Below are 18,288 nucleotides of genomic sequence, written 5' to 3' on the forward strand. Positions count from 1 at the left end.
ATGGGATTTGATGAAAGGGAGAAACCAGCTGGTCAAAATGAATGGTTTATAGCTTGTCATTAAAAAAAATTATTCAGGCCTATGAATAGAGAGAGAGGCTAGAGAGACCCTCATCCCCCCAGGGGTACAGAGAAAGAGGGCATCTAAGCCTTGTTTTTATGGGTTGAGGAGTGGGGGGAGGAGGGAACTCTAGTCTCTGGAGCCTCAGATGGGGCTGGCTGGATCTTCAGTGGGCCCTTCCTTTCTGCATGCTAGGGAACGCATGGAAGCCATGGAGAAGCAGATTGCCAGCTTGACAGGACTGGTGCAGAGTGCCCTCCTCCGAGGTTCAGAGGCTGAGACCCCCAGGTAAGAGATCCATCCCTACCCAGTGCAGAAATCATAGGGTCTTTCTGTCAGCCACCATCCTAGGCTCTCTCCTCAGCTTGCTGCGGGACCCCAGGAAGTCTAGTATAAATTTTAAAAAATCATTGATTAAGGGGGCAGCTGGGTGGCCCAGTGCATTGAGAACCAGATCTAGAGGCAGGAGGTCCTGGGTTCAAATGTGGCCTTCGACACTTCCTAGCTGTGTGACCCTGGGCAAGTCCCTTAACCCCCATTGCCTAGCCCTTTACCTCTCTTCTGCCTTTGAACCAATACACAGCATTCATTCTGAGACAGAAGGTAAAGGTTTAAAAGAGAGAGAGAGAGAGAGAGAGAGAGAGAGAGAGAGAGAGAGAGAGAGAGAGATCCCTTCCAGCTCTGACATTCCTAGGTTCTATGAGTGGGATCTCCCCAGTGATGACTGACCTTGTTCATTTCCTCTTTCACAGTGAGAAGATTGAAGGTTCCAATGGGGCAGCAACACCCTCAGCATGTGAGTGAGCCAACAGTTACCCTCCGTGCCTGGGGGAAATTCCTTGTGTGGGGCATGTAGCCTTCTTGGATCCCTAGGGTGCTCCTGCAGGAAACTAGTTCTCCTGGGTCCCTGGCTTCTTCGAGGAGCTTCAGAATGGTCCCTCTGCTCAGTGTAGACCCACACACTGGATCATGGAGGTGGCCACAGAATTTCAGAATCTAAGATTTGGAAGAGATTTTAGGGCAGGGGTTCTTAGCCCTTTAGGGAATCGATGGCTGGATTTCAGGGGTTCTGTGAATGTCTTCATTTCAATAGAATTGTTTCCTCTGTATTTTATTTTATGCCTTTAGAAAACATGATTCTGAAATGAAGTTCATAGGCTTCTCCAATCCAACTAAGGGTTCCATGAAGAGCCCCTGTTCTTAAGGATGTTGGTGTAATGATACCAGCCCCACTCCCATTTCATGGCAGTTCTGCAAAATGATTTTTATTACATGGTTTAATTGATTTTTAATTATTTTCTATAAAATATATATAAATGATAATTTTTATAAAATTCCATAAATAAAGTTTATATAAGTATATTATATAGAAATATAGTAAATAAATTATTAACAGGATTGAGCAAAGGCAAGCCTTAGAAAATTGCTTCAAATAAAACCATCCATTTGAAAGTATTAACAAGAAAAGACACAGTACTGGTGAACAGAATATTAAGAACTATGGGATGGGGCGGGCTCATGAAAAGAGCATTGGGAGTGGTAACCTTGTGGGGTCAGGAGGCTGGTCCAAATCCAGCTCCTCCATTCATTCTATGAGTTTGGTTTGGTTTTGCTTTTCTGGGACTTGGTTTCCTCCTCTGTAAAATGAGACAGTCATACTCCATGATTTCTTCTAGCTCTAACATTCTGAAGTAAGCTTCTTTGCTCTGAGACCTTTCTTGATCTCAGTTCATTTTTTTAATAGCTACGTCTTAATAATAGACAGCTAGCTCTATCCACTGTACATAGACAGTACAGTGGATAGAGCACTGGGCCTGGAGTCAGGAAGACCTGAGTTCAAATTTGGCTTCAGACACTTACCAGCTGTTTGATCCTGAGCAAGTCACTTGACCCTATTTACTTAAAAGGTAGGGAAAAAGCAGCTAGGTGACTCAGTGGACTCAGAGACAGGAAGTTGTTTGTTTTTTTCCAGAAAATTTTGATTTAATTAATTAATTTAGAATATTTTTCCATGGTTACATGATTCATGTTCTTTCCCTCCCCTCCTCCCAACCCTCCTCCCGTAGCCAACGAGCAATTCCACTGGGTTTTACATGGAGACGGGAAGTTGTTCAATTGTGTCTTCCTCTTCATGACCCCATTTGGGGTTTTCTTGGCAAAGATATTGGTGTGGTTTGCCATTTCCATCTCCAGCTCATTTTGCAGAAAAAGAAACTGAGGCAAACAGGGTTAAGTGACTTGCCCAGGGTCACCAAGCTGGTAAGTGTCTAAGGCCAGGTTTGAACTCAGGAAGAGGAGTCGCTCATGATTCCAGGCCCAGCACTTTATCCACTATGCCACCTAGTTACCCCAGGAATTAGCAAAACTAGAGTTCAAATCAGATGTCACATTATACCTAGTTGTGTGATCCCAGACAATTCATTTTACCTTTTTTTTGCCTCAGTTTCTTCATCTGTGAAATGGGGATAATTACAGCACCTACTCTGCAGGGTTGCTGTGAGGACCAAATGAGATAACAATGATAAAATACTTAGTGCAGTGCCTGGTACCTCATTAATAGTATTATCATATAACAACAAAAGTTAGTTAATAACTAACACTAATAATTAATAAAGTTAATAATAATAGCTTTCTATGCGCAGGGCCCTGTGTTTGGCTCTGGGGTACCAGAGATGACACAAAGCCCTAGCAGGGAGAAGTGACCAGTATCCTAAATCCTGGCAGCAATGACCGGTGCAAGGGAGAGAGAGAGGGAGAGAGGCTCCTTCAGCCTGGGCAGGATTGCAGAGGAAGGGGGAGGTTGCCAGCTTTGGGGGAGGGGTTCCTGGCCTCTCACTCTGTCACTCTCTCCTTTGTGCCAACCTATCCTCTTCCAGCTTGTGGGCTGGGTGGACGGAGCAGCGGGGCCCCTCCGGTTCCGGCGCCTCCTCCGCCATCAGCCAGCAGCACCCCTGCAGGCCCCCCAACGGCTGTCACCCGGCTACACATGCAGCTGCACCTCCATGACCTACAACACAATGCCGGTGACCTCCGCAACCAGCTGCAGCAACTCCGCAAACTGCAGGTAAGGCTTGGACCCAACCTGAGTCCTGATCCCGGGCCCTGGGATTCCTCAGCTCAGGGAAAGGACGGAGTTCCTGAGCCCACCTTCCTGGACTCTCTCTGCCCAGGCATCTCCTTCCTGATTAAGCAGCACCTTCCCTTCCTTCCCATCCCAAGCTGGGACAGGCTCCCTGGTTCTGTCTCTGGCCTGCTCCTCTTGGCAGATGGTTCTACCTGGCAGGAGATGGGCACTGCTGTGCATAGAGCCTGGCGAAGGCACTGCTGCCTTTCAGGTGAAGATAATGCGTAGAGACAGGCCAGGGGGAGGAGGGATAAGCCGCCATCTGGGCCAGAGGACAGGATTCGTAGCCTCCTACCTAAGAGAAGGCCAAAGGTCAGGGCTAGGAATCCCTAACCTATGGCTGACCTGGGGTCCGAGCCCTTGCACTTAGAACATTTAGCTCTCAGTTCCTAGTGCTCTGTTCCGTGTGCCTACATGCAGACATTTAATCCTACCTTTAGCCTACACCCCACTTTCTGACCCTCAATCTCTCATCTTCACATTCCTTATTTTATCCATCAGTGTCTGACACTGAGACACACAAACCCATCTTCCCCTGTGCCTAGCACTGGCCTCCCCTCTCCTTCCAGACATCCCTGACTCAGAGTCCTCCCTTTCTGCATCCTACAACTTTATCTCCAAGTCTCTTCTATCCCTGATCAAAGCTCTTCATCCACATTCATTGTGATGTGAACAGGTCCTGTAGGCAGGAAAAGAACCCTTCTCCCCTTCATTTATTAACCGAATTCTGTTCAAATGCAAAAAGTAGCAGACTAGATGGTATCTCTGACTCAGATCCCAGACACAGGAATACATAGTAATTCTCCCTAATATGTAGGAATTAATACAGTATAAGAAAAACAAATTCTCACAGTACCTTCCTACTCAGAGCCCCCAAGCCCATGTCCTAGACTCAGAGTCCCTCTCTCCATAGCCTTGATCCAGGGTCCTTCCTCTATCCCTGATAGAATGGGTCCATTCAGGTTATACCTTCAGCTTGGCCCTGCTTAGGTTCCTCGTTCCCATTCTGCTTGCCTCTCATGCTCTTCCCATCTCCCTGCAGATGCAGAATCAGGAGTCTGTTCGAACCCTGCTGAAGCGTACAGAGGCCGAGCTGAGCCTTCGGGTGTCCGAAGCAGTCCGGAAGCAGGAGGACCCCCTGCAGCGGCAGCGTACCCTGGTGGAGGAGGAGAGACTGCACTATCTGAGCGAGGAGGAGCTGGTTACCCAGCAACTCAAGTAAGGGGACCTTCCTTTGGAGGGAGGCTAGCTTTGGCTCAGAGTCTTCCTGGCCCAGGAACCTTGGTTCCTTCTGGCCAGAGCCACAGTTTGAGGTGGGCATAGGAAGCAGATGAGTAAAAGCAGCTAGACTCAGTAGTTGCAGTGCTGGGCCTGGAGTCAAGAAGATCTGATCTCAAATTTGGCCTCAGATACTAACTGAGTGACCCCGGACAAGTCACTTAACCTCTGTCTGCCTCAGTTTCCATAACTGTAAAATGGAGATAATAGTAGCACCTACCTCCCAGCATTGAGATGAGGATCAAGTGAGTTAATATTTATAAAGTATTTAGCACAGTGCCTGGCACATAGTAGGTATATATAAATGCTAGCTTTTATTGATATTATTGTTGTTATTATAGTACAGCTCAAAGAAGGAAGGAGGACTGCTATGATATCCCATCATTGGAATCTGTCCATCATTGGTATTTTGAGGTCAAAGGATATGACCTGTGAAAAGTGTAATGGGGCAGCTGGGTGACTCAGATGATAGAGTACCAAGTCTAGAGGTGGGAGAACCTGGGCTTCAAATCAACCCTCAGACACGTCCTAACTGTGTGAACCCTGGGTAAATCACTTAACCCAGGCTGCCTAGCCTCTACTGCTCTTCTGCCTTAGGACAAATATATAGTAATGAATTTATAACACAAGGTAAGGGAAAGAAAAAAGAAACTAAGGGAGGAAGGAGAGAAGAAGGGAAGGCAGGAAGGAGGGAAGGAAAGAAAGATGGAAGAAAGAAAGGAAGGAAGGGAGAAAGGAAGGAAAGAAGGAAAGGAAGGAATGGAGGGAGGAAGGCAGGAAGAAAAGTGGGTGAAGTCAAAGAACTAGGTTCAGATCTTGCTTCTGATGCTTTCTTACCTGCATGACCTTGACTAAGTCCCTTAATTTCCCTTTACCTTAGTATCCTCAATTATAAAATGAGATCATTGGACTAGATGGCTTCCCATGCCCCTTTTGGTCCTAGCCCTATGAGCCCATGAATGATGACAGAAGGATACTTCTGAAGATTTCTTTTTCCAAATGAAACCATTAATTTACATTTCTATAATGCTTTAAGATCAGTAATTCCTATTGTTCATAACAAGCCTTCCAGGTACTATTTCAAATATCATCATCCCCATTTGACAGATGAGAAAAACTGAGGCTCAGAGACCCCAAGACAATTGCCTACAATCACAAAGCTAGTAAGTGGCAGGATGGTCAATCCAGTCAACTAGAATTTAAGCACTTATCTTGTGCCAAGCACTGTGCTAAGTGCTAGGGATAACAAATAAGGCAAAAGCGAGGCCCCTGTCTTCAAAGAGTATGTATGGAGGTAGGGGAGACAACCTATATCCAAATAACTATTGCATCCAAAATCTAGTCAGGAGTGAAAATGGAAAGAAATCTTAGAAGGAAAGAGGGGAGGGAGGGAGACAGGGAAAGGGCTCTTGCAGAAAGTATGATTTGAGTTGAGACTTGAAGGAAAGTTAAGAGGTAGAAGTGAGGGGAGACAGACAGACAGAGATAGAGATGGAGACAGAGAGTAAGTATTCTAGGAACAGGGCACAGCTGGGACAAAGGCATGGAATCAGGAGATGAAGTAAACCTCAGGGCTGCTGAGAGCAAATCCAATGCCTTTCCCATTAAGCCACTCAGCAGCCCATTTTAATATAATCCCATCCTCCAGAGAATTGGTGCATTTCTTTTGCCATCAGTCAAGTTGTGCGTGTTAGGAGGAAGGTCTCAGTGCCTTCAGTAGACTGGCAGAAATGCAGCTCTCCAAACTTGCCTGCAGTGCACGGATGCCTCGTCTTAGCCCTGCTTTTGGCCCACAGCCCAGTTTTCCTCCTGGCCAACGGCCAGTGTAAAGGGTTGTCCGACCCAAAGACACTGCTTGTAACAGCTAGCTAGCTTCCCTTCTCTGGGTCCTGCCTGAGTGTTTTCCCAAGACTTGATTTTTGGTACCTTGGGCAGCTGCCCCTGCCATATCAGCCATGGCCACTGGGGGCAGAGTGAGTTCCTTCTTTCTGTTGACTGATGTGTGAATAAACCTCTCCTTTCATCTTCCTGAGCCAGGGATGAGGTTTTCAGAAGAATTTAAAAAACCTTTTTGGGGCAGTTGGGTAGCTCAGTGGAGTGAGAGTCAGGCCTAGAGACAGGAGGTCCTAGGTTCAAACCCAGCCTCAGCCACTTCCCAGCTGTGTGACCCTGGGCAAGTCACTTGACCCCCATTGCCCACCCTTACCACTCTTCCACCTATGAGACAATACACCGAAGTACAAGGGTTTAAAAAAACAAAACAAAACAAAAAAACAAACCTTTTTCTAAGAATCTATACTAAGTATTAGTTCCAAGATAGAAGAGTGGTGAGGGCTAGGCAATTGGGGTTAAATGACTTAAATGACTTGCCCAGGGTCACACAACTAGGAAGTGTGAACTCAGATTTGCACCCAGGACCTCTGTCTCTAGGCTTGACTTTCTATCCATTGAGCTACTTAGCTGCCTCAGATTTTTTAAACTGAGAAACAAAGTATGTTTGGGTAGGAGGTTAGGAAGGGGGGAGCCTGGAAGCCCACAAGAGTGTAGAAATGGATGTTTTGGTTCCAAATCTAATGAAAAAAAGAGTCTGACTTAGCAATCAATCAAAAACCATTTATTAAGCACCTACTATATGCTAGGCACCACCATCCTACTCTCCTCTTTCTCCGTAACCATGGTGGTGCTGATAAATGCTTAATAATCTGCCCTCTGAAAACATATGACATTTTTTAAGTTGAAAAAAAATGTCCCCATCGCTTTCTTAAGCCTGTCCAGTCAACAAAATGAGAAATCAAACCCTAATTTGTAGCATTTGCAGATTTCCAAGGTAAAAATGAACAATCACTTCTCACTGACTTCAACACACCCTCGCCTCCAATCCTTCTTGGGGGTAAGTGGAGGAAGATTCTAGGTTGAAATCCCAATTCTATCCCTTACTAATGGTGTGACTGTGATTGTCATTTAACCTCTATGCCTCAGTTTTCTCACATGCTACTATCTAGCCTCCCAGCCATGTTAAACATTTTTTCTGCTGCCTCCCTCCCCCTCACAATGTTGTTCTTTTTGTTCTCGCTTGAAGGCCCCAGAGTTCTACACCCTAGCCTTTTTCTAGCTGCCTCCCCCAAATTCCTTCCAGTCAGGGTTTCTCCTTCTCTAGCCTGTTCTCTGGCAGCCACCCAGCCCCTCCTCAATCCTCTTGTCCCTGAAGGAAGCACAGCCTGCTGGGAGTTTCCTGAGAGTTTTTGCTGCCAGCAATCTTTGGGACACAGACAGGGGTAAAAATAACAATCATGGGGAGTTACCAAACTCTGATGTTCTCAAGGCTCCCAGGATAAGGCTGTTCCCCAGAATTCTTGGGGATAGCAATGGAATGCCCTTCTCTAGACTGCATGATTTTTGTTCTCATGACCTCACTCCATCCCACCACATCTCTTTTTTTATCCCTTTTATTCTTTGAACTATGAATCTACCTTTAGGGAAGAATGCTTCATCTAAGAGTCCTGATTACTTCTTGTTTTCTTTTTGTTTTGTTTTGTTTTGTTTTGTTTTGTTTTTAACCCTTACCTTCTGCCTTAGAAGCAATACTGTGTATTGGTTCCAAGGCAGAAGAATGATAAGGAAGGGCTAGGCAAAGGAAGTTAAATGACTTGCTCAGGGTCACACAACTAGGATGTGTCTGAGGTCAAATTTGAACCCAGGACTCCCCCATTTCTAAGCTGGCTCTCAATCCACTGAGCCACCTAGCTGCTCCCTTCATTATTCTTTACTCTATAACTCAAAGGATTGAGTTTCCTTATCTGTTAAGTGCAGATAATAGTCCTTGACCTCCCTCTCTCACAAACTAGTTACAAGGATCAAAATCACATCATGTGGGTGGGTGTAGATTGCAAGTTGTCAGACATTTACTGCTGTAATATCTCTGTGTGTCAGAGGAATATTTGGATTCAGTGTCTGTTCCTCAAGTGCCTTCCTTCCTCATTCATGAAGAAAGGATTTCCTCATAAGAATTCTGCCCCGAAGCCTACTTTTTTTAGCCCTGGAATGTTTCTGATGTCCCTCCCTATTTTTTCCCCTATTTCCTCCTTTAACCAATTTTCTGGAAAAGGGAAGTTCCAATTAGAGCCCAAGTTAGCGACTGAGTAACTTGCTAAGGCAAGACAATAGCTGTTCCAAAGTTAGTGACTCATTGCTTTTCTAATTTAATACAACAAACATTTATTAACTGCTTACTGTTGGATGAAGAAGGCAGGTAGGGACTTAGTGGAGAGAATACCAGACATGGAGTTAGGAAGACTCATCTTCATGAGTTCAGATCCTGCCTAGTGGTGTGTCACTTAATTGCTGATTGCCTCAGTTTCCTCATCTGGATGGAAATGGCAACATACTCAAGTATTCTTGCCAAGAAAACCCCAAATGGGGGCATCGAAATGACCAAATAACCATTGTGTAAAGCATGATGGTAGGTGCTGGGCACACAAATACAAGACTAACTCCCCCTACCTCCCCCCGCCTACATTCAAGAAGTTCATATTCAACTGCTTTTGGAGAAAGAAATCATCCACTTGGACGGTTTCCTGTCTCCATTCCATGCTGTATCCAGGAATGTTGTACAGAGTGGTCATTTCCCCCAGGGGTCATTCCCTCGAGCCTTCTTCCACTCTGACTCATGCTTGGTTTTATTCTAAGCTACAACCTGCTAGAGAAACTTGGTCTCGGTGAAGTCCTTGACAAAGCTTCCTCTCTTTGTGGAGGAGGTGGAGAGAGCTTTATTTAGGCTGGTTGATGATCCAATTAAATGCCTCAGAATGTGAGCTTCTTGGGAGGTAGGCAGTGGGGCTTTTAGGCTTGTGTTTCTGTGCCCAGCATCTAGCATAATGAATCACACGATCATTGTTGTCTAGTCCTTTCAGTCATATCTGGTTCTTGGTGACCCCATTTGGAGTTTTCTTGGCAAAGATGCCAGAGTGGTTTGTCATTTCCTTCTCTAGATCATTTGACAGATGAGGAAACTGAGACAAATGGGGTTAAGTGACTTGCCCAGGATCACAGAGGTAGGAAGTATTTGAGGCCAGATTAAAGTTCCCGTCTTCTGTTGACTCCCAGTCTATCTACTGCTCCATGTCGCTGATCTAGAAGGACCTGGAGATATTTATCCTGAAGAAGACTTGGGGGAGAACATGAGTTATCTTTTCAAATACTGACTGATGGGAAAGACTCTGGTCTGAAACTAAGATTAGCTTTTCTCTGTGGCTCCAGGAAGCAGGACTAGGAGCAATTTGTGGAATTTTCAAGGAAGCACCTTCTACCTTCACATGAGGAAGAATGACCTAAAGGAATGGAAGGAGCTTTACAAAGATTATACAAGTAGTTAGCAGCAGAGCTGGGATTCAAGTCCATATCCCCTGACTCCCAATTCAGAGCTTTTTCCAATATACCATGATGCCTCAAAAAAAAACTCCTAAATCATGTGCCAAGCTGAATTGGATGCCTTCTGAGGTTCCCTTCCACTTGAAGTTCCATGACTTTGCATTTGGCCCCTCTTTCTGATTTTGAACTGCCATGGCTCTGGCTTGTCCTATGCTAGATCCTGGACTAGCCAGGGAGACAGAGAATGGGAGAGGTCTGGGCTGGGAGTGGAAGGGTCTGAATGGTGGTGTCTTTGGCTGCAGTGACCTGGAGAAGTCGGTAGAGAAGATTCAGAAGGAGGTATCCCACAACCACCGGCTGGTCCCGGGTCCCGAGCTGGAGGAGAAGGCCTTGGTGCTGAAACAACTCGGGGAGACCCTCACAGAGCTCAAGTGTGAGTGGGTTTGGCCTGGGGGCTTGGTGGATGGATGAGAGCAGGAGGCTGGGGTTGAACGGAAGATCTTCAAGATTCTGGGTGATTGCCTTTGGCCCAGTCCAGTATGTGTGGGACAGCCATGCTCTTTCCTACTTTAACTCTCCCCACTCCAATCCTCCAACTTTATTATACCTCTGCATAATTTTGCAGAACCCCAATCCACAGTGTGGCCCAGAGCCCCAGAAGGCTAGGTAGTGAGATCTTAAAAAGAGTTTAAGTCATGCCCGAGATGACATTCTCACAGGTTGCACTTTGCTCTGGTCATTGTGTCCGGAGCAACTGATCAAGATGTAAAGGAGGCTGAAAAGCAGGTTCCATGAGAATGTATTTTTTTAAACCCTGACCTTCTGACTTAGAATCAATACTATATATTAGTTTCAAAGCTCTTGAACTTGTTTTTTACAATATTTGATAACCATGTTTCAATATAATTTATTTCTTTTGTAGTTCTATATATTTTATTTTAATTTAAATATTTAAAAATATATTTTAAAACATTCATCTGGGAGCAGGTGAGTGGCTAAGTGGAATGAGAGCCAGGACTAGAGATTGGAGATTTTGTGTTCAAGTCTGGTATCAGACACTTCCTAGGCATGTGACCCTGGGCAAGTCACTTAACCTCCATTGCCTAGCCCTTACCACTCTTCTGCCTTGGAGCTAATACACAGTATTGATTCCAAGACAGAAGGTAAGGGTTAAAAAAAATAAAAACATTCATCTGAGATGGGGCCTGTAGGTTTTAATAGCCTTTTGAAGGAGTCCACAACCCCAAAAAGGTTGATGACTCCTGCATTATGTCAAATACAATTTTAAATTTCTTATTTTTTGAGGCTCTGCCTTCCCATTTCTCATATGAGCTGGAAGTGCAGTAGCCATTCATGGGCTGACCCCATTGCTGGAGCTTTTTATCCCGCTCTGTTTCAGCCTGTTGGTCCCTCACTCCTTGGAGACTCACCACTTTGGTTCAGTGCAAAGACATCTGAATTGCTTTAACTCATTTGAAACTCAGAACTCCTGAATTCAAGTGATCCACCAGCCTCAGACTTCCCCAGTAGCAGGATAACCGACATAACAGGGATAACAGATAACAAATAAATGTTTTAAAAGAAAAAAGAAGAGAAAAATAATTTAAGCAAAACAGACCAACCAATTCCTTCATCGGTCTGCAAAAATCTGGTATTTCACTCTATGATCCACATCCGTGGACTCTTCCTCACATACCCCACCTCTGCAAAAGAATGTGGGAATGAGAAAGGACTTCTTAATCATTAGAGGCAGCAGTAGAATAGCCTGCCTAAGAGAGGTAGTTGAGTTCCTTTTAACCAACAGTCTTTAGTTGAGTCCAGAATGTTAATAGAAGCAGTACCTGTCTAGTTTCAAATCTGGCCTCAGATACTTCTTAGCTGTGTGACCTTGGACTAGTCACTTAACTCCAGTTGCCTAGCCCTTACCCCTCTTCTACCTTGTAACCAATATTTAGTATGAATTCTAAGACAGAAGGTAAGGGTTTTTTTTTTTTTTAATTGAAGCAACACCTGTTCAAGTACAGATTGAACTAGATGGCTTATGAAGTATGGAGACTCCTCTCACTCCCTTCACCACTCCCTACATTCACTTTCCTTGTTTCCTTCCTCATCTCTCCCCCCTCCCCAGCACAATTTCCTGGGTTGCAGAGTAAGATGCGAGTCGTTCTCCGGGTAGAGGTAGAAGCAGTAAAGTTCCTGAAGGAGGAACCACAGAGACTGGATGGGCTTCTCAAGCGCTGCCGAGGGGTCACTGACACACTGGCCCAGATCCGAAGGTCAGCGCGATCCCTCCCCTTCCCATCATGCCAGTCACCATCATGCCAGCTCAGATACCCAAACTAGCCTTGATCTTAGACTCTTTCCATGCCATGGAATCATTCTGGCCCCCAGTCTGAAATCAGACCTTGCCCAACTTACCCTCTCTCTCCTTACATTCTACCCACTAGCTCCACCACCCAAGACTCTTTGGCTTGTTCTAGAGGCACCCCATCTAAGACTAGTCACTCTTCTTTATGCCCCTCCTGCCCCCTCTCCACCCCTGGTGAGTCCAGAAGTCCTCTCATGTGCCCACTGCTAGAGGACCTGGGAGTCCCTTGGGGGAAGAGCAGTGGGCACTGCCCACCTCACTTCCCTTACTCCAAGGGCTTCACAGCTACCTGTCCCTTCAGGCAAGTGGACGAGGGCACGTGGCCACCTCCAAACAACCTCCTGAGTCAGTCTCCAAAGAAGGTGACGGCTGAATGTGACTTCAGCAAGAGTCTGGACTTCGAGGTGCCACCCCCCAGCCCTCCCCTGAGCCTCCATGAGCTGGGGGGGCCGGGTGATGGCACCGCTCACACACCTAAAGGGGGCAATCCCTCCAGGGGCCCTGAAACACCCAGCAAGAGAAGTGTGGACAAGGCCGTGTCTGTGGAGGTGCTTGGGCTATTGGGGAGATAGATATCTGGGTTCTTGCCCCATGTTAGCCCAGGGTGGAGGTGGGGAGTATGGGATGGCTTGATGGTCAGGTGTGAGCTGAGATGGAAAATTTGACTGCATATTTGGTAATTTACTACAGCTTCCTAAGTAGGAAACTGAGTGTTTCCTGTCCCCAGAGTGGGAATTTTTGAAAAAAAATTCTTGTATTTAGTACAGTACCTGGAATATCGGAGGGGCTTAATAAATATTTATTGACTAACTATGGAAATCTAAAGAGTTTCATTAAACTCTTGGAAATGGTTGGGTCCCCCTAGGTTCTTGAACCTGATGCCTTTTGGGGGAGATAACAAAGATGTTTCTTTGAGCCTCCTATTCTATTTGTGTTATTCCTAGGGATGGGGTATGTAAGATGGAATTGTAGGGGGGCTGCCAGTGGAACCCCAAGAAGGGAGGGATAGGAGAAAGCAGACAGAGGTGGTGGAAGAAACTGAGGCAGGCCAAAGGTTCCATGAAAGATCAGCTTTGAATCTTGTCTCCTCACCAGCTTTTCCCTTCCTCCCTTCAGGCAGCTGAGAGGGACTGGGAGGAGAAGAGGGCAGCCCTGAGCCAATATAGTGCCAAGGACATCAACCGGCTGTTAGAGGAGACGCAGGCAGAGTTGCTGAAGGCCATCCCGGACCTGGATTGTGCGGGCAAGCCTCGTGGGCCAGCCCCCACCCCTGAGCACAAGCCCTCCAAAGCCCCCCATGGCCAGAAGGCAGCTCCCCGTGGAGAGGCCAGTGGGCGGAGGGGCTCAGGTATGGGAGGCCCACACCAAGAACTGGGCACTGGTGCAATGGAGGGGAGTCCCTGATCTGATGAGGGCAATACAGTCTCCGTCCTTAGGGAGCCCCTAAGTCTGATAAAAGAGGCAGTTTTTACCCTGTGGAATGAGGAGAATCAGAGTCATATATGGCTTGGGAAAGAGGAAGCAGAATGGCCAGGTCCTGAGCTGAGAATCTCCTGGCCTCTGCTACTGATCTTGGGAGGGCCAAGGGAATGGAGGCTTTTCTTCCTCTTTGGAATGGCACGGGTGTCCCCACAGCTCCCAGGGAGAGCTTTGATGGATTCCCTTCCCTTCCTTTCTCTAGATGAGTTGACAGTCCCCCGATACCGAACAGAAAAGCCTTCTAAATCACCCCCACCGCCTCCACCCCGAAGAAGCTTCCCTTCCTCCCACGGCCTTACCACCACCCGCACTGGGGAGGTCGTGGTCACCAGCAAGAAGGATTCAGCCTTTATCAAGGTACTACCTCTGTCTCCCATCTCCAGGCAGGGAAACCCAGGACATTTGCCCTTCAGCTGAGTTCAGACTGGAAGGGAGGGAGAGAGAGTGCACTTAAGGCATGTTGGAACCTTCTGACTAAGGAGAAAGGCTAATGAGCGGTAAAGCCCAGGTCCTGTCTGGAGGCAGGATGATGCTTAAAATGACCTTTTGGTCCTGATGTGGAAGGAGAATCCTTCCAAGAATGCAGCAGACAGAGGAACTGGGGAAGGGGGATATCAAGGAAGTTGGTGAAGTTGGGATGAGGAAGATGAAAGGAATATTTAGGCAAGGGGGACCTTTGCTCTTCCTTTAATGCTAAGATATCTTAGGGAGACAGGTTGTGTAAGGTATAGGAAATGGAAAGAGAGGCAAATAGGGAAATTGGGTCTGAGGTTATCAGGGTGTAGGTGCTGATATGGGGTTCCCTTATACCACTTGGGGTCACTTGCAGAAGGCGGAGTCAGAGGAGCTGGAGGTACAGAAGCCCCAAGTGAAACTACGCCGGACAGTGTCTGAGGTGGCCCGTCCAGCCTCTACGCCACCCATCATGGCATCAGCCATCAAGGATGAAGACGATGAGGACCGCATCATTGCAGAACTGGAGGTGTGTGCCAGGGTTTGGCCCAGGCACCAGGCACAACAGCTCCTTCCCTCTTCCATTCCCAGGGAAAGAAGAGAGGGCTTATGGTCAAGAGGAGCCAAACTCTCAGCCTTTGTTCTTGGCTCTGCCCCAAGTCTCCAACATTACTAAGAACTAGCAACATCCTTCTCTTTGCCTCAGTTCCCCTACTCCCCATTCCCCCCATAAGATGTGAGGAGGAACTCTGATTCACTTCCTCACATGACTGAGGTTGATAGGAAGTAGTTTTCATATTCCCTTCCCCAAGCAATTTGGGATTTCTATAGCTAAGTACTTTGAGATCTTTCCAACCTAAATGCTCTGAGATTGAAGAGTGAGAGTAGCTTTTGGGGGTTAAACTATATCCTATAGATAGCTAGCTAGATGGATGGATGGATGGATAGATAGACAGACAGACAGATAGATAGACAGACAGGCAGGTAGACATAATCTGGCAGGTAGACAGATGATAGATAGATAGATAGATAGATAGATAGATAGATAGATAGATAGATAGATAGATAGATAGATAGATATCCTCTGGGAGGGAATGAGACAAGAGAGAGAACCAGACAGTTTCTTTCTTAGGAAGTCCTGTGGCTTGATAAAGATTGCCCTACCTAAGTTCTTCCCTCACCTCCCTAAACAAGGCTAGAGACCTGAATCAGTGTCCCCCATCCTCCTCAGAAGCCCCTGACCAAAGGCAGCTGAATGGACCCCCTGACCACAACGTTTTGATCCCCCCCTCCAAAGCCACCCCAACCTTCTGCCTCCTCAGGTGTTTGAGAGAAGTTCAATACCCCTCTCCCCCACGCCCCGCTGCCAGCCGTTCCCAGCCTCGTTCTCCCCCCAGGAATCAGGGCTCTTTGGGGTGTCCACTCCAGGCCCCCCACGGAAGGTAACCAGCCTGAGTCTCTTCTCACCTGCATTCTCTCTGCCTGTCCCTTCCCAGCTCCCTCTGCCTCCTCTGCCTCTGTCACGCTAATACTATAACACGCTAACACACCGCTCACCTGCTCACCTACTCACTGTCTACTCTGAGCTCTCAGTCACTGACCAGGAATGATACTTGTGGACTTGCTCTCACTCCACTGACTGGACACTTAACCCTTCCTTGATAGCCTCTTTCCTCCCCCAGTGCCTTCCCAGCCCCAGAAAGAATTTTCCAATCACTATTATCCTTCAGCCTGGGTCCCTGAGCAGCAATTAGCCTTTGACTGACCCATCACCTATGCCCCTATGGGACTTGACCCAAGTTAGGGACCCTGATTCTGTAGGCTGCGCCTTCTTTCCTGCTTCATCTCTCTGCAGGGGTCCCCAAAACCTGGGAGTGAACCTGCCCCGTGGCCTCTTCTCCCCTCTTCAGCCTCATCTTGCTTAATTTGGTCCAAGGAGACCATGTCCATCTTTGAGACATTTAACTTCCTTGGATCTTATTTCTGTTACCTGTAAATCTGCGAACCTGTGTTCCTGGGATATCCCACAAACTTTCTTGGCCTCTGGTCTTATCATCTCTTAGCATCTCTTCCCTGCTGCTGCCTTACCTCTGTTCCTTTTCTCTGGCTTTTATCCTCTCCGGGATCCTGGGATGGTTCTGTTATGGGAGGATTCCATTGGAAGAAGAGGGTGACAGAGCCTGGGGAGCTTGGATGCTATCAACTTGGGGAAGGTCTTTTCCAGGGCTAGGGGGAGGGAGTATGGCTCTCTGGCCTAATTTCATTCTAGGCCATAGTCTGGCCTACAATTTCCATTCTTGCTAAAAGCTCTGATTCTCCCTTAACCATTTCTCCCAAAGAGATAGGTGCCTCAGGGAGGAGAGGGGAACCCAGGAAGACTCAAAAACCCTTGGGCAGTCATTCTCAGGATGCCCAGGGTGTAAGAGACCAAAGGGCCTTGTAGCAGGGGAAATGTTGCCACCAAACCTGAGCTGTGCCCCAAGAGGAGGAGCTGAGCAATGAGCTGACCTCATGGTCAGCTTGGCCTGCCTTAGTGGATGTGGCTCCCTGCTCCTCTTGGGTTTGAATCTCATAGCTTCTTCCCCTGCCCTCAGCAGCAGAAATAATGTTATATATATAGCCTGCTTCACATGTACACACACACAGACACAGACACACACAGACACACACACACACACACACACACACACACACACACGTGTTTGGAGGTAGAACACCAGACCAGAAGGGCCCAACTGACTACTCTGTGTCCTGCATTGCGCCGTCAGAAGGTAGAACCACTTGGTGTGGTGCCAACTTGAATATTCTCACCCAAAGCCTCCCTGGAGGCTTCACCCTCCCCCAAATGCAGGTAAGTACACACCTCAGGCAGGGGGTAGGGGAGTGGAGTTTTGGGGAAGGGGTCTCTGGTACTTCTCTTTACACCTCCCCAATGCCATCTCTAAATGGCAGGGCATTTCTCTCTTTATTGACCACCCTAGGCAGAAGCTAGTTCTGGGATTATAGACTCCCTGGGTTTGGGTGGCAGTAGAGCTGGGCATAAGCTAAGCCTTCCCTTGGCTGACTTTGGGGAACCTCCAGAAAGAACTGAGAAAGGTGAGACTTGTCAAGATGGCTCTAGGGAATCCCTTATTCACTCTTCCTTATTTTTCTTCTCCCCCCAGAATTCCCCACTCCCCAGAAGTTTCTGTATCCCTCAGATCATTCTAACCGAATGTGCTTCCAACCCACCTTCACCTCCAGAGGTTTTGCCCGAAGAGGCAGGTACAAGGAGGATGCCTATCCCACTGCCCCGAACACTAGTGAGGGCTGGTAGAACCGGAGTCACCAACCAGTGCCAAGCATCATCACTTGGTCAGGACCTGACAGGGGCCACATTGGAGGTGACAAAGTCTCTGGCAGAAGCTGATGTCTGCCCACCCGGGAATTCCAAGGGACCAAAGCAAGAAGAGACAGCTTTGAAGACAGTGGGCACCAAGGTCCAAACACCAACAGGAGACACCATCCAACAGTCAGTGGAAGAAAAAGAAGCTGGGTTGGCCGGCCACAAGGGAGAGGATCCAGATGGGAATCAGGAGTCTATTCAGTGTCCAGGTGACTTTGCAGACTCTGACCCAACCATGGTGAACCCAGAAGAAGTCATCGGGCACAATACTCACATGTCCATGGGAGACTATTCAGAGAGGCCCGTGGCTCAGGCCCAGAGTAATAAAGATCCCCTTGGTTTGGCCTCAGCAGAAAGGGACACTAGCTCCTGGCTCCCCTTCCAGCGACTTGACAGTTTGGAGGAGACGCTCCAAGAGCTCGAGGCTACATTGAATGCAATGGGCAAAGCCCCTTCAGCAGCCTCCATTGGCATCCTCTCTAGGACAGCATCCCAGTCCCCCAGGTTCCAGGTGGCTGTTCTGTTCTGTATGCTCTCCTGCTTCCACACATTTCTCCTTCTGTCCTTCTGAGTTGTGGGAAGTGGGAAGGATGGAAGAGACCCAAGCCCAGTCCCCACCTGCCCCGGGGCACCTCACCCTATGACTATAGTGAGTCAGGGACCCTGTGAGCCTAGTGTGGACAGTGTCCAGGTAAGGCTGGGAAGCTGGCTGACCTGAGCTCTTGCCCAGTTCTTTTCCTGGCTCCTGCCCTGGGATGAGAGGAGGGTGTGAAG

The 18,288-nt window shown here is 47.5% G+C and overlaps 1 protein-coding gene across 1 annotated transcript in view; it reads left to right on the forward strand.

Moving 5' to 3' along the window:
* The window catches only part of SRCIN1 (SRC kinase signaling inhibitor 1), a 129,024-nt gene that overhangs the window by 98,055 nt on the left and 12,681 nt on the right, over window positions 1-18,288 (forward strand). The window contains 10 exon segments of the mRNA XM_044673151.1: window positions 256-348; window positions 813-854; window positions 2,932-3,124; window positions 4,227-4,402; window positions 10,132-10,262; window positions 11,958-12,105; window positions 12,499-12,745; window positions 13,314-13,545; window positions 13,879-14,033; window positions 14,506-14,658. Of these exon segments, the coding sequence (XP_044529086.1) occupies window positions 256-348; window positions 813-854; window positions 2,932-3,124; window positions 4,227-4,402; window positions 10,132-10,262; window positions 11,958-12,105; window positions 12,499-12,745; window positions 13,314-13,545; window positions 13,879-14,033; window positions 14,506-14,658 (1,570 nt within the window).

The sequence above is a fragment of the Gracilinanus agilis genome, chromosome 4 (genome assembly GCF_016433145.1).
Source record: "Gracilinanus agilis isolate LMUSP501 chromosome 4, AgileGrace, whole genome shotgun sequence".
In the NCBI taxonomy this organism is placed as follows: domain Eukaryota; kingdom Metazoa; phylum Chordata; class Mammalia; order Didelphimorphia; family Didelphidae; genus Gracilinanus; species Gracilinanus agilis.